We start from the raw sequence: 13,492 nt of genomic DNA, 5'->3' as shown, positions 1-13,492 counted from the left end.
GGAATGATTTACTGCTAAATGATGGAGTAGAACAGCTGAGCCCTCAAGGTTAACACATTGTTGATAATGTAGCCTCACACTTTACAAAGCAGCACAAATGGAGGGAAGGGAGACAGCATGGCAGACTCTCACCTGTGTGAGAGACTTGCCCCTTTAAGTATAATTGACCTCACTCTAAGTATATGGCCTTTTTTTAAGTAGATCAGCAAGTTGAGACAGCCCCTGCTGCTCTCCAGCACTAACATAGCATAGTTCCAGATAAGCCCAAGGATCTCTTTAAACAGGCATGAGCAAGGTAAAGGTAAACACTCCCCTAAGAGGGATAAATTACCTCACCTTTCTTTTATAAAGAGGACAGCCTGCCCTCAGTACCAGGAAAGACTCTACACCCCCAGCACACATCTGTCTGGAATTCATGGGTAATGTCTGTTGGCATCAACAGCAGTGACAGCTAAGTGCACACTGAAGCTGTTGATGCAAGAGGTGGGTCTGAACCCTGCAAGAAGAGAAGGAACCTTTCACTTCCTGCACTGGAAGTACTGCATCACAGGAAGACTGCCTCACACAAACCTGCACTACCAGGTACCCTAGAGCAGGTATCTCAAACTCAAATAACCATGAGGACTAGTACGTTGGCCCAAGGGCCACATCACTGACACCTTTTCATATACAAAAGACCACCCCCACCCCTTCAGTGAGGCCCCACCCTTCCCCAAAGTCCCTATCCCTATTCCCACCCCAGCCCCACCTCTTCTCCACATCCTCTCCTCAGTATGCCATATCCCTCCTCCTCATCCTGGAAAGCTCTAAGCACCACCAAACAGTTGTTTGGCAGCAGGAAGTGCTGGGAGGTAGGTGGAGGAACAGAGATATGGCCCACTTAGGGGGTAGGGGTGGTGAGAGGAGCTATGGTGGGCTGCAGCAAACAACTCTGCATGTTTGAGACCCCTGGCCTAGAGTCAGGAGTCCTTCCCACTCCATCTGCCAGACTAGCATATTCTTGAGAACCTAGCTATCTACAGAGTTGCCAGTCCTTTCAGTCCCAGTATCAGCCAGGGATATTCCTACACCAATGTTGTGTCAGATGCCAATTCTGAATACCAGTCACACTGCTGAGGCTCCAACAACAACAGTTCACCACTTACTGGTTCCTTCCCTTAGAGTGTCACAAGGCAGCTGGTACCAGCGGTTCCACCAGTGGAGTCAGGCAACTCCTATTCCTCCAATGAACAGGAAGTGATACCAGAAGTTCCACTAACAGTCCTGAGGTGAGAAATGGACCCTAATAGGGCCTCCAGAGTCTTCCCAATGCCAACACATCCCCACACAGAACATTATTGGCCTAATGACTAGTGATTCCCCCAGGGGGTTCTCCTAATCCATATGATCCCACTCACTGGTCATATTACAATTCCTTAAAAACATATTTTAGAGTTCTGAATTACAAAGACCCTGGGCAATGCTTTAGACAGAGATCTCCACCCAGAGAGGAGTTTCAGGCCCCTCTGCCCCCAGAAGGTTTTGCGGAAGAACAACCACCACTACCACCGGATCTACTGGCAGCACTTTCTTCTTCCCAGATGAGGCAGTGGCACCAGCCTCACCTTCACCACTAGATGACTATAAACAGTATCAGGCCCTCTTTAGGAAAATTGCAGATATTCTCCAGATCCCTCTAGGGGATGTTCAAGCCATAAGCTTTTGGAGATCCTCTCAAAATGAAGGCAACTTGTTTGCGGCCCTCAATTAGAAGGAAGCCTACTTTCATATAGACATTCATCTAGCACACAGGAGATTCCTGAACTTCACAGTGGTCCAGGAGTACTTTCAATACAAGCCTCTTCACTTCAGCTTATTGGCAGCACTGTGAGTTTTTAAAAAGTTTCTCTCTGTGGTAGCAGTGTATCTGCCGCACCAAGGCAGCACAGTATTTCCTCAACAATTGACTGCTCAAGGGACAGCCATACCAGGAGGTGCAGATGGCTGTTCTCTCTTCACTCGATCTCTTTCATTTGTTGGGGCTTCAAGCAAATCTAGAAAATTCCACTTTGACACATATACAGTTACAGATTTTATCTGAGTGAATCTGAATTCAATCAAAGCATACTTACCATTAGACAGATTCCTCATGATGAGGAATCTCAATGCCCAGCTCTGACTCAGTCCCCAGACAACAGTCTGGTTCTGCCTGGTCCTGCTAGGTCAGGGATCGGCAACCTATGGCACGCGTGCCAAAGACGGCACGCGAGCCAATTTTTAACGGCACGCTGGAGCCTGCTGGGACTCCAGCGTGCCATTAAAAATCCTGGCCAGCCCAGCCCGCTCTCCTCTGACCTCCGCTCCCCCCGCGGGGGCAGGGAGCAGAAGCATAGCCATGCGCATGGGGTGGGCAAATGACCCCACTCTCCTGGCATGGCAAGCCACGGGGTCCGCGCTCCTGGACTGGAGCGCAGCAAGCTGCTGGCCCCTCCCACACCTCCCCTCCCCTGGAGCTCTGCCGCCGTGCGCGCAGCGCTCTGGCGGTAGGGGCTGTGCGCTCCCGCAGGGCAGTGTTTGGCTCCACGGGGAGGGAAAGACGCTCCCTGCTCACCCAGAGCCCTGCCGCTGCGCACGCAGAGCTCTGGGGGCCGAGGCTGCGCGCACCCACGGGGCAGCTTATCAGGCTCTGCGTGGAGCCTCATGGTAAGAGGTTCGGGGCCGGGGGGGTTGGATAAGGGGTGGGCGTGGGAGCAGTCAGGGGACAGGGTGGGTTGGATAGGGGCAGTCAGGGAGCAGGGAGGGTTGGATGGGGCATGGGAGTCCCGGGGTCTGTCAGGAGGCAGGGGGTGGATATAGGGGTCAGGGCAGTCAGGGGACAGGGAGCAAGGAGGGTCCTGGGGGTGGGGGCAGTTAGGGTGAGAGGGTCCTCCAGAGGGGGTGGTCAGGGGACAAGGAGTTGGGGGGTTGGGAGTTCTTAGGGGGGCAGTCACCCAGCCTTTTCCCCTGAGCCCTGACCTCCCCACACACACACTCTGCCCTGAGCCCCGCACACACCCCAGACCCCTGCCCTGAGCCCTGTACCTCTCTCATACACACCCAGTCCTCTGCTTGACTCCTTAATCCCACACCCACAACCCTAGCCCTGTCTCTGGCACCCCCACACATCCCCAGCCCCCCCTCTGCCCTGACACCTGCACCGCCCCACATCCCCAGCCCCCCCACACCCCATGCACCCGCCACATCCCCACCCCCACCCGGAGCACCAAACGGAAGCTCCTGCCCCCGCCCACATTCCCATCTGCACCCCTCGCATCAAATGGGAGCTGCCCAAGTAAGTGCCCCACACCCGAACCTCCTGAGCCCCCTCCCTCATTTTAGCTCCTGGCCCAACCCTTCACCCCCAGCCCTGTGCTCAGTGCACTGCCACCCTCAGCTCAGTGCAGAGAGAGGAAGAGAATGGCCAGAACCAAAGAGAAGGTAGGTACCCACTTTATGTGGGGAGGGCCGGGACCCCAGACTGGCAGCGGGTTGAGTGGATCCGGCAGCCAGGATCCCGGCTGGCAGGAGCCAGCGGATGGAACCCTTGAGCGGCAGTGAGCTGAGCCGCTCAGTCCACTGCTGGTCTGGGGTCGTGGCTGCCGGCCCCACACAGCCCGCTGCTGGTCTGGGGTTCTGGCTGCCGGACCTTTGCCAGCCGGGGTCCTGGCTGCAGGCCTCGCTCAGCCCGCTGCCGGCCTAGGTGAACAGAACCCCAGACCAGCAGCGGGCTGAGCGGGCCGAGCGGGCCGGTGGCGTAAGATCAACTTTTTCATTTCATTTTAAATGAAGCTTCTTAAACATTTTGAAAACCTTGTTTATTTTACAATACAACACTAGTTTAGTTATATAATATATCGACTTATAGAGACAGACCTTCTAAAAAACATTAAAATGTATTACTGGCACACGAAACCTTAAATTAGGTTGAATAAATGAAGACTCGGCACACCGCTTCTGAAAGGTTGCCGACCCCTGTTCTAGGTCATATGGCTGCCTGTACCTATGCAGGGGCATATGCAGAAATTTAAATTTGACTGCTTTTGGTGGATCAAGTTCTGTGTCCCCACCACAGTTTCAGGACTGGAAGAACTGTCAGCTCCCACCAGGGCCAGAGGAGCTCACTCTCCCTGCTGTGGCCCCAGAGCTAGAGGAGCTGTTAGCTCTAGCCTTGGGGCTACAGCAGAGGAGTTCTATGCTCATGCCAATTGCTGTGGGCGTGCCCCTTCCTCCCCACCCCCGTGCCTATGTGATACCTTTTGTGAGACTTCACCTCTGTTGCCTCCAGGCATGGCTGCAGACAGTCTACATCCCAAGCAGGCATACCCTGGACAAAACAAGTTTTGCTCCCTCAGAGTGTCCTCATGTCCCTCACTTGGTGGGAAAACAAAGACTGTCTATGTAGGGATTCCCTTCATCCCTCTACCATCCACAAAGATACTTATGGATACCTCCCTACTGGCCTAGGGAGACCTGGGTGACTATATAGCTAAGCGTGCTTGGACTCCACCAGAATCCAAACTGCACATCGATCTTCTTGAGCTTCAGGCACTTTGTGAAGCCTGCAAGAGGTTTTTACCCTTTCATCCAGTGCACACGTCCAAATCATGTCAGACAACATCATTATAGTACATTATATAAATAAGCAGGAAGGAGCAAAGTCTTCCCTACTCCGCATAGTGCAATCAGACTCTGGAACTGGTGCATCTGGCATCAGATCACCCTCTCAACAGTTCACCTACCAAGAATAGTGAACACCTTAACAGACAGCCTGAGGAGGCATTTCCATCAGGATCACGAATGGGAGCTCCCCTCTTTAGTGGCACAGCATTATCTGGCAGTGGGGTTTCCCATCCTGGGACCTCTTTGTAACCCAAATAAGGAATGCCCAGACAACTTCTCCTGAGCAGCCCAGCGGCACAACTACAAAGGGGGACTATGCATTCTGGTACTATGGTCAGATCCACTCACGTACGCCTTTCCTTCCATTCGTCTATTATTTTGCGTCCTCAGAAATGTCAGGCAGGACAAGGCGAAAGTAATCCTGGTAGTACCTTCGTGGCTGAGACAATTTTGGTTCACCACCACCCTGCAGATAGCCTCTCACCCATGCATACATCTACAACCACTCCTGCAGCTACTATCTCAGAACAGGGGCAGAACTAACCATCCCAACCTGGCCTCTATCTGGCAGCCTGGTTTTTGGATGATCAACAGATTTAGAGATCATGCTCTGAGCAGGTCCAATCCATCCTCAACAAACAGCAGGAGACCCTCTACAAGAAAGTACTGTGTAGTCAAATGGATGTTGTTCTACCTCTGGTGTCAACAGCATAATCTCTCTAGAAGAGTCTGGGATCCCTTTTATTCTAGACTATGTTCTTTCCTTGAAGACATCAGGCTCACCTGTCAGTTTTCTGCATGTGCATCTGGCAGCTATCAATGCCTTCCTTCTCCAATGGAAAACTCCTCCATCTTTACCCATCCCACAACAATGTGAAGTTCCTGAAAGGCATTATCAGAGCCTTTCCACCAGTATTACAACCTGCACTGTGCCAGGGACATAAACTTGGTACTCTCAGCACTTTTGAACCCACCATTCGAGCCTCTGGCCTTTTTTGTACCTCTCTGTGAAATCACCTCTGCTAGAGGAGTGAGTGAGTTCGAGGCCCTCCTGGCGGATCCTCCCTATCCCGTGTTTCACAGGGATAAAGTGTCCTTGAGATTGCATCCTGAGTTCATCTCGAAGGTTCCCTCTGAATTTCACCTGAATCAGACTGTTCATTTGCCCATTTTCTATTTAAAACCTCATAATAAACAGGGAGGACAAGAAGCTCCACTCTTCGGATGTCCTCAGAGCTTTAGCCTTCTACTTGCAGAGGACTAAGCCCTTTAGGAAGTCTCTGTTCTCAGCAATGGAAACAAATAATCTTGAAGGAAGAAGCTTTCCCCATAGACTCTTGAGATCGATTTCAGGGTCTATTCTCTTTTGTGAGATTATGAAGCCCCTTCCCTTCCAGCTTCAAGGCACACACTACTAGAGCACAAGCTGTCTTGGTGGCTTTCCTGCAGGGAGTTGCCCTCTTTGAATTTTGTAGCATGACAACTTGGGGTTTTATTTGCATCATTACTAGGCATTACGCCCATGTTTAAACTTCATCTGGAATGCTTCCTTTGGTTCAGTGATCTTGCAATTTAAGATGCAGCTTCCTCACACCTTTCTCCACAATGAGTACTACTTGGGAGTCACCCACTGTGAATATCCATAGGGACCAGCACTCAAAGAAATGGAGGTTACTTACCTTATAGCAACTGGAGATCTTAGAGATGTGTAGTCCCCATGGGTACATTCCATGACGTGTCCTCCTTCCCTGTTGTTCAGACCATCTCCCAATTCACAGTGGAGCAGGAACTGGAGAGGCAGTCAGTCCACAGCACCCCTTATACCCTCAGTTCAGTGGAGGCACAGATACAGACCAACAAACATTGCTATTGAGAAAGCATCCAATCTCAAGAACAGGGACCACATGTACACCCACAGTGAATACCCCTGAGATCGACACATCTCAAAGAACTCTAGTTACTATACGGTAAGTAACCTCTATTTTCCAGCCATTGGATCTCATGTCTTTTTCTGCTAGATTAAAGAACTCTCTACTATTAAAAATCTCTTTCCCATATAGGAACCTGTAGACTGATCAGGTTACCTCTTAGCCATCTTTTGAATGAATCAAATAGATGGAAATTCTTAAACCTCTTGGTATAGAAGGCATGTTTTCCAGACCTCAACTCATTCTTGTAGCTCTTTGCTGAACCACTTCTAATTTTTCAACTTTTTAATTTTTTTAGTGTGGACCTCAGAACTGAACACAGTATTCCAATAATGGTCTCACTATGCTTTATACAGCAGAAATATCACCTTCCTACTCCTACTTGATGTTCCCATTTACATATCCAAGAATCCCACTCTACTCCCTCTGACAGATGTCAGAAAGATTAGGTATTAAAACTGAGGTCACCATGTGCAACTGGAGCGTTAACTGAACCCAATAAGAAGCTGCACAATCCTAAGTGTGACCGACACTCAGACCAACCATGTGGAAAGGATCCTCCCCATCCCCAGGTTAAGAAGATAAGAAGAAATTGAAAAGAAATCTCACCAAAATTGTATTTCCACTTCTATTTCTTTAATATAGTAACTGTAGGTTTTCTTGCTAAGTCTACGCATTCTAGTGAGACCTCAAGTAACCATATTTTAGATTGCAACTCCTTTATAAATCCAAGCAAATTAACCTAAGAGAAATTGAAAATAATACCTTTAAGCAATTGTTTTTAATAGTCTAAAATTGTCCCTTTTGAATCAATTCATTTGAACAAGAGTAACCAAACACTTAAAGTGCCTTAAAAACAAGTGCATCCTTGAAAGTGTGATAAATGAGTTAGATACTAAAGAATTACGAATTGATGATCGTAAGTAAACATAGTAAGAAACCTTGATAATTTGCATTATTCCTTGACATAACTGTTGAGCCTTATGTCTGATAACTGCTTGCAAGACTGTATTGTGTATGTGTAGTACACACCTACATTAGTTTGGTTACACATGAGTGGTCAACTGTTCATTGTATACTAATGTGGTTCTGGGTGGATTAATAAATTATAGATTAGATAAGAATAAGCAAGTGTCGTGATTTGAGAATACTATTCAAGTTAAAAGTTGACCTGAAAAAAAACCCAGCATTAATATTAGTCAGCTAACGCTCCCAGGACTCAGTAAAAAGGGGTTATTCTATTACATTCCATTCTATATTGGCTATAACACTTATTCAATTGACAAACATAGTTTGTTAGATTTCAGCAAATTTATAAAAAATTGATCTCCTTTCTGCCAAATTATGTAAGCATGAAAGGAGGACTAGTATACATTGTGATTCCTTATTAGCGGCCATCAGGGCCTAGTATTACTACCAATTTTAGGACAGTGTACACCCACTGATTCATTTACCTCCTGAAGGAATAGAAGTCAGTAGCAGTAAGGGATTTTGCAGAGGGTCACACAGGTTTCAGGCATGATCTGCATGCTTCATAGGAAGTGTCAGATGGGGTTAAGAAATCACATCCATGATACCGTTTGTTATAATTAAATATATATGACTTATTAGTGTAAATTTGGCTAGAAGTGATGTTTGTTCTGGACGTTCACAACAGTAAGATGTACAACTTTTGGGGAAACCTTCATTAAAGTAAGTTTTTCATTCTGTCTTTTATACTTATCATTAAATCTTCGTAGTGCTTTTATTTCTACTCTCTTCCCTTCTTTAAATTTTGTGATAGATTTCTTAAAGCAGCCCACACCGAGATGTTCCAATGTTCAGCCAAAAAAAAAAAAAAAAAAAAAAGCCACCTCTCCCCCTCAGAACTGGAAGTTCATCTGCTCGTTTTAAAAACAAAAACAAAAAACCAAGCGCACACACTAGCAGGACACTCAAATACACCATTTCTGCCTTTCCCCTCTATACAAGAACAGCAGCTACACTGAATTATACATATACATAAACAGTATTATGAAAAAAAATGGATTTGCTGACAAAATTTCTGATGAGAAATCTAGCATAACTGCTTATAAAAGCAATAGTAAGCAAAGTTCTATTTAACCTCATCTGCAGATACCATGTATATATGCACGTACAACTAGAGAAAATATTTAAAGCATGACACTGTAGTATTAAATGTCCACTTATATAAAATTAAACTTTTTTTAAAAAAGGCTAATCAATTCAATGTGGTGGTGCTACAGAAAATGTCAAGCCACTACTTCTAGTGATCTGTACTAAAGAAGATGACTTCTGAGTCTGCAGCGCATTCTGTAATTACAATAATTTTTATTACATTAATCCTAATAAAATCTTGTTAATTTTCAAATTCCTAATAACATTTATTTAGACTAGGAGCCAATATGAATTATACTTTCAATAGATTTTAAAAATTGTTACAGAGTAATCAGGACAAAAAAATTATATTCTTCTGAAAACAAAAATACAAGGACTTTTAATGAACAACTGGCTGGATTTCTGATAAACAGGATTCCTCAATTATTTCTTACATACAAGTTTTTTTGTTTTAAATAAATAGAAATATAGATTTACAGGACTACAGCATTTCATACATGGACTTGGGTACAATTTTCAGAAGTGCATAAGTCCCAATGACTTTGGTTCCTAAATCACGTAGGAAAATGAGACTTAGGCACTTCTGAAAATGCTACCCTTCATGACTTCAATATTCTGTGGTCATTGCTGTGAAGTATGAACTTCGCTTGGTTTTTGTTTTAGACCCAAGAGTTCCGTTTTCAGTTCTCCAGGCTTAGGCGGAATTTCAGGTATAGTCTATAAAATAAATAAAACAAAGATGTCAGTGCTCAAAATCTGTGACTGAGATATAGAAAACGGAGCTAAACAAAACAGAAAATTAGACATCCCCTGAGAGGCAGAAAAGAACACTACATTCAAGTTACAATTTTGTCTCCCTCTTTCTTGAGCTAATTTTAAACTGATCTCTAGCATCAACCAAATTTCTTTCTAATTCAACTTCAACTTCTTGCATCTGGCAATTTGACTTTAGTCCTTTGGAACAACTTGATCTTGGGGGAGGCGGGGAATACCTTTTCTAAGGAACCCTTCCCACAGTACTAAATTCCATTCCAGGGATGGAGAAGAGCCACTGAAACCTGGTTATTTTATAGGAAATTATAAATGTGGCTGGCATTTTAGTTACTAGAGATCTAGAGTGAACTGTTTTTCCACCATCTCCCTTAAGAATATAGCTCAAACTGATGTATCCTTCCCTTAATCATGTATTGCCACATGGTTTCCTGATAAGCAGCTGTCTCACTTCAGTTAAGTCATCCACCTTTGTAACTGCCATTCCAGTTAACCTGGTCAGGGTGCATGTGCATAAGGACTCCCAAAGATACAATTTGAAAATGGTGGGAGAATATGGTAAGTGCTTGGCCACAGGAACAAGAGCCTCTTCTACTCTTCAGAAGAGGAAAGTAGCTGTATTATGTGGCCAGTATACATTTAATTTGCCAAAGGGAGCTTCAGATTTCATGCCAAACAGGGGTGATAGTGGAAATTCACAGCCCTCACACTGGTCTTGAAGATGAAACACCTACACTGGGGGTGAAAAAAAACCTTCACTTTATTTAATCTTTGCTGCTTTTAAAGCTATAAGCTTTTAGAGTCTTCATTAGTTTAAATAACTACAGATGAGCACTTTGTACAGCTATACATTTTGTTTTGTCATTATATGTCAAAGAAACCATTTCATAAAATTACTATATACTTCCTAATTACTAATGTACTGGTAGGAAAAGTATCACTCTAAAACTATGGGAAGATTCTTCAAGTATAATTTTTCTTTTTAAAGAATTCCTATTTTGAAACTGGTCTTTTGTTTCCTCTACTAGAAGGCAGAGCTACCCCACCACTTTTTGAAATAAAGTTACACAAGTTTAAACAACAAAAGCTCTACAGACAGAGTGGGATGGCTTATAGGTTGCAGAAGCTGTAGGGCAGGGGTCGGCAACGTTCGGCACGCGGCTCGCCAGGGTAAGCACCCTGGCGGGCCGGGCCAGTTTTATTTACCTGCTGACGCAGCAGGTTCGGCCGATCGTGGCCCCCACTGGCCGCGGTTTGCTGTCCTGGGCCAATGGGGGCGGCGAGAAGTGGCGCGGGCAAACAATGTGCTGGCTGCAGCTTCTCGTCGCCCCCATTGGCCCGGGACGGCGAACCGTGGCCAGTGAGGGCCGCGATTGGCCGAACCTGCCGCATCAGCAGGTAAATAAAACTGGCCCGGCCTGCCAGGGTGCTTACCCTGGCGAGCCGCGTGCCAAACGTTGCTGACCCCTGTTGTAGGGCATTGGTTCAAGTTTAAACCAGGTCACCAGTTACCATCTGATGGCTGTTGGATTAAGACAATCGGTTCAAATGAAACCACCCTGTACCTAGTAATTGCAGTGTGGACACATCTACTATCACAGCAACTGGTACTTTTGTCAGCAGCCTTATGAGAGAAGCCAAAGATCTAATAGGCATGGAAACAGATCTAATAGGCATGGAAACCCTCGAAGGATTGCCTCCAGATCAGGGAGAAGGCATACTGGTGGGACACTGTGGAGTACCCTGTGCTGATATTGCCATAAAATCATAATATGCCAGAACATCACTCTCCAGCACTGCAGATTTTAAGTATTAAATTCAGTTTCTTTTTAATGTATTTGCTTTGAACAGCAAAATGTTGATTCTATTTCCTCTCCTTTTGTGGAAAAGATGGAAGACTAAATAGAAAGAGTGTGTGATATTACAGTATGAGCATAAATAGATCCATCTGAGAAGATAATAAAGGCTCGGTTACCACTGCGTGAATAAGACAGCAACTGTTTAAATGGAAGCCACATAAGATACTTTACGCTTTATGCAGCCACACTTTGCATCTGCACAGCTATGGTAATAGTAGATTATGCTAGTGTATAAACAAGGCAACAAAGCCATGTTAATTTCAGCTCCATTTTTTGAAGCAAAGGAATATTTGGGAAGAGGGAATGTTTTCCTAGTGTAAAAGGGACAAAGGAAAAAAAAGGTTGTAAAAGTCAAGAGCTTGGAAAAATATAGAAGGTAAAAAGCAAGCTGTAAGAATCAGATGTCAAACAATTGCAATACTTTTTCCAACATTTGATTTGCATAGATTTTTCACCCTTTGAATTTCTAGACAAAGCAAAATACAAATCTATGCCAAAACTGTAGCATTTCACCTGGTTTAGAATTAAATTCACAAAAATTTCACATGCTTTCCACCCAAATCATAAGTAGATCCAACTTTGCCCAAAAGTTCACTTCTGAGCTTTAGGTCTTAATAAAACAAGTTTACTTTTTCCTGGTTCTGTGTCTAATGCCTTTAAAAATGAAGGTTTATTATATACACCTCTACCCCAATATAACATGACCCAATATAACACGAATTTGGATATAACGTGGAAAAGCAGTGCTCCCGGGGGGCGGGGCTGCGCGCTCCAGCAGATCAAAGCAAGTTCGATATAACGCGGTTTCACCTATAACGCGGTAAGACTTTTTGGCTCCTGAGGACAGCGTTATATTGGGGTAGAGGTGTACTTTCAGGTCCTGGAAAAACTACTACCTCTGCATGTGGTGTCGTGTTACTACTACAATCTGCTTCCCAACCAAGCTGTGAAAGCAACTAACTGCTGACTCGGATTTAAGCAAAAAAAAAAAAAAAAAGAAAAAATCTTGTAGGTATTACTGACATGGGATTCTAGCTCTTCTAGTCTAGAGTGGAAAAGAATCTTATAACCCCATAGAAAAGGTAACTTTACTCTGACAAAAATATGCTAAGAAGAGTGCCAATTTTCATTGCACATATGCAGAATGTTTTACATTCTGGGTAAACTAGATAATTTCTTTTAATGTCTGATGCACATTGCTCTTCAAAACTGAGGAAAAATCCTGAGACATGACTTTCTAGCAGCTTCACATATTTGCCTCTTTTTCCTTATTATTGGACTGACAAACAAGCATATTAACATTTTGAAATAGAAGTGTTTTGGTATTTTTGCCACAGTGACCTTAACAATGTCCACTGAACAGCATTCCTATAGGAGAAATTTCAAAACACATATTACTTAGCCGTTATAAATTAAATGAAAATCAAAACTTTAAATCACTTACGAGATCAGGTCTGTAATATCTATGCACAACTTCTGCACCTGCAAACATAGCCAATGTACTTGCACTGAGCATTTTCAAGTAGCGAGACCAAGATACCCCAGCAGGCATGATGAAGAGCAGACAGCACTTGAGATTTGAGTACTCCAATTGACTGAGTGAATAATTAGGAGGGGAAAAGTTGCAATAATTAGTATGCCAACTAGTCCATTCTGAAATACAATTCGCCCTATTAGAATTTGTTAACAAGAAACCGCGTTTGGTTAAAACACATCCACCTTCGGTAGGAAATAGAGATGGGGAGGGGAGGCCTTTTGCGATGGGGAGGGGGGGGCCTTTTGCAATGGAGCCTCACTTAAAAAGTTTAAAAGCAGATAAAGAAGAAACAGTGCTTTTAAAAAGTTCAAATCTCTTCAACACACTACAGAGGTAACCGCTCCCTCCCGCGGACATCAGCCGGTAGGATTCTTTGTCCTTACCCCAAAGGCAGCTCCACAAATTCTGGAGACAACCCCACTACCCAACCATGCTACACACACCATCTTTTCCCGGTGATTGAGGCATGGAAAATGCACCTACTTGCATGCAGCAAAACTCTACTACGCCGGACTGACAGCACTTGTTCTCTGCCCAGGACACAACATTAGGAGGTCCCGGATGACAGGCTCTCCGCTCAGAACAGCACCAAGGCCACGGAGACAAGGTAGCCGACCCGTCCTTCTGCAGGAGGAGCTGAG

The 13,492-nt window shown here is 44.9% G+C and overlaps 1 protein-coding gene across 1 annotated transcript; it reads right to left on the bottom strand.

Moving 5' to 3' along the window:
• Window positions 1-8,877: 8,877 nt before the first annotated feature.
• C1H12orf73 (chromosome 1 C12orf73 homolog) lies at window positions 8,878-13,492 on the bottom strand. Its single transcript, XM_034778641.1, has 3 exons — window positions 13,335-13,492; window positions 12,759-12,909; window positions 8,878-9,401 (listed from the first exon to the last, which is right to left on the bottom strand). The coding sequence occupies exons 2-3, from the start codon at window positions 12,864-12,866 to the stop codon at window positions 9,306-9,308; spliced, it is 204 nt and encodes a 67-aa protein (XP_034634532.1). The 5' UTR covers window positions 12,867-12,909; window positions 13,335-13,492; the 3' UTR covers window positions 8,878-9,305.

The sequence above is a fragment of the Trachemys scripta genome, chromosome 1, assembly GCF_013100865.1.
Source record: "Trachemys scripta elegans isolate TJP31775 chromosome 1, CAS_Tse_1.0, whole genome shotgun sequence".
Lineage (NCBI taxonomy): Eukaryota > Metazoa > Chordata > Testudines > Emydidae > Trachemys > Trachemys scripta.
This window is presented reverse-complemented; position numbering and strand designations above follow the sequence as displayed.

What these genes read in the sequence shown, in the direction of transcription:
- C1H12orf73 (XM_034778641.1), bottom strand. Translation starts at nt 12,866, where the DNA reads ATGCCTGCTGGGGTATCTTGGTCTCGCTACTTGAAAATGCTCAGTGCA. An exon ending in GATATTACAGACCTGATCTC is followed by an intron (nt 9,402 to 12,758) that starts GTAAGTGATTTA and finishes TTTATTTTATAG; the next exon opens with ACTATACCTGAAATTCCGCC.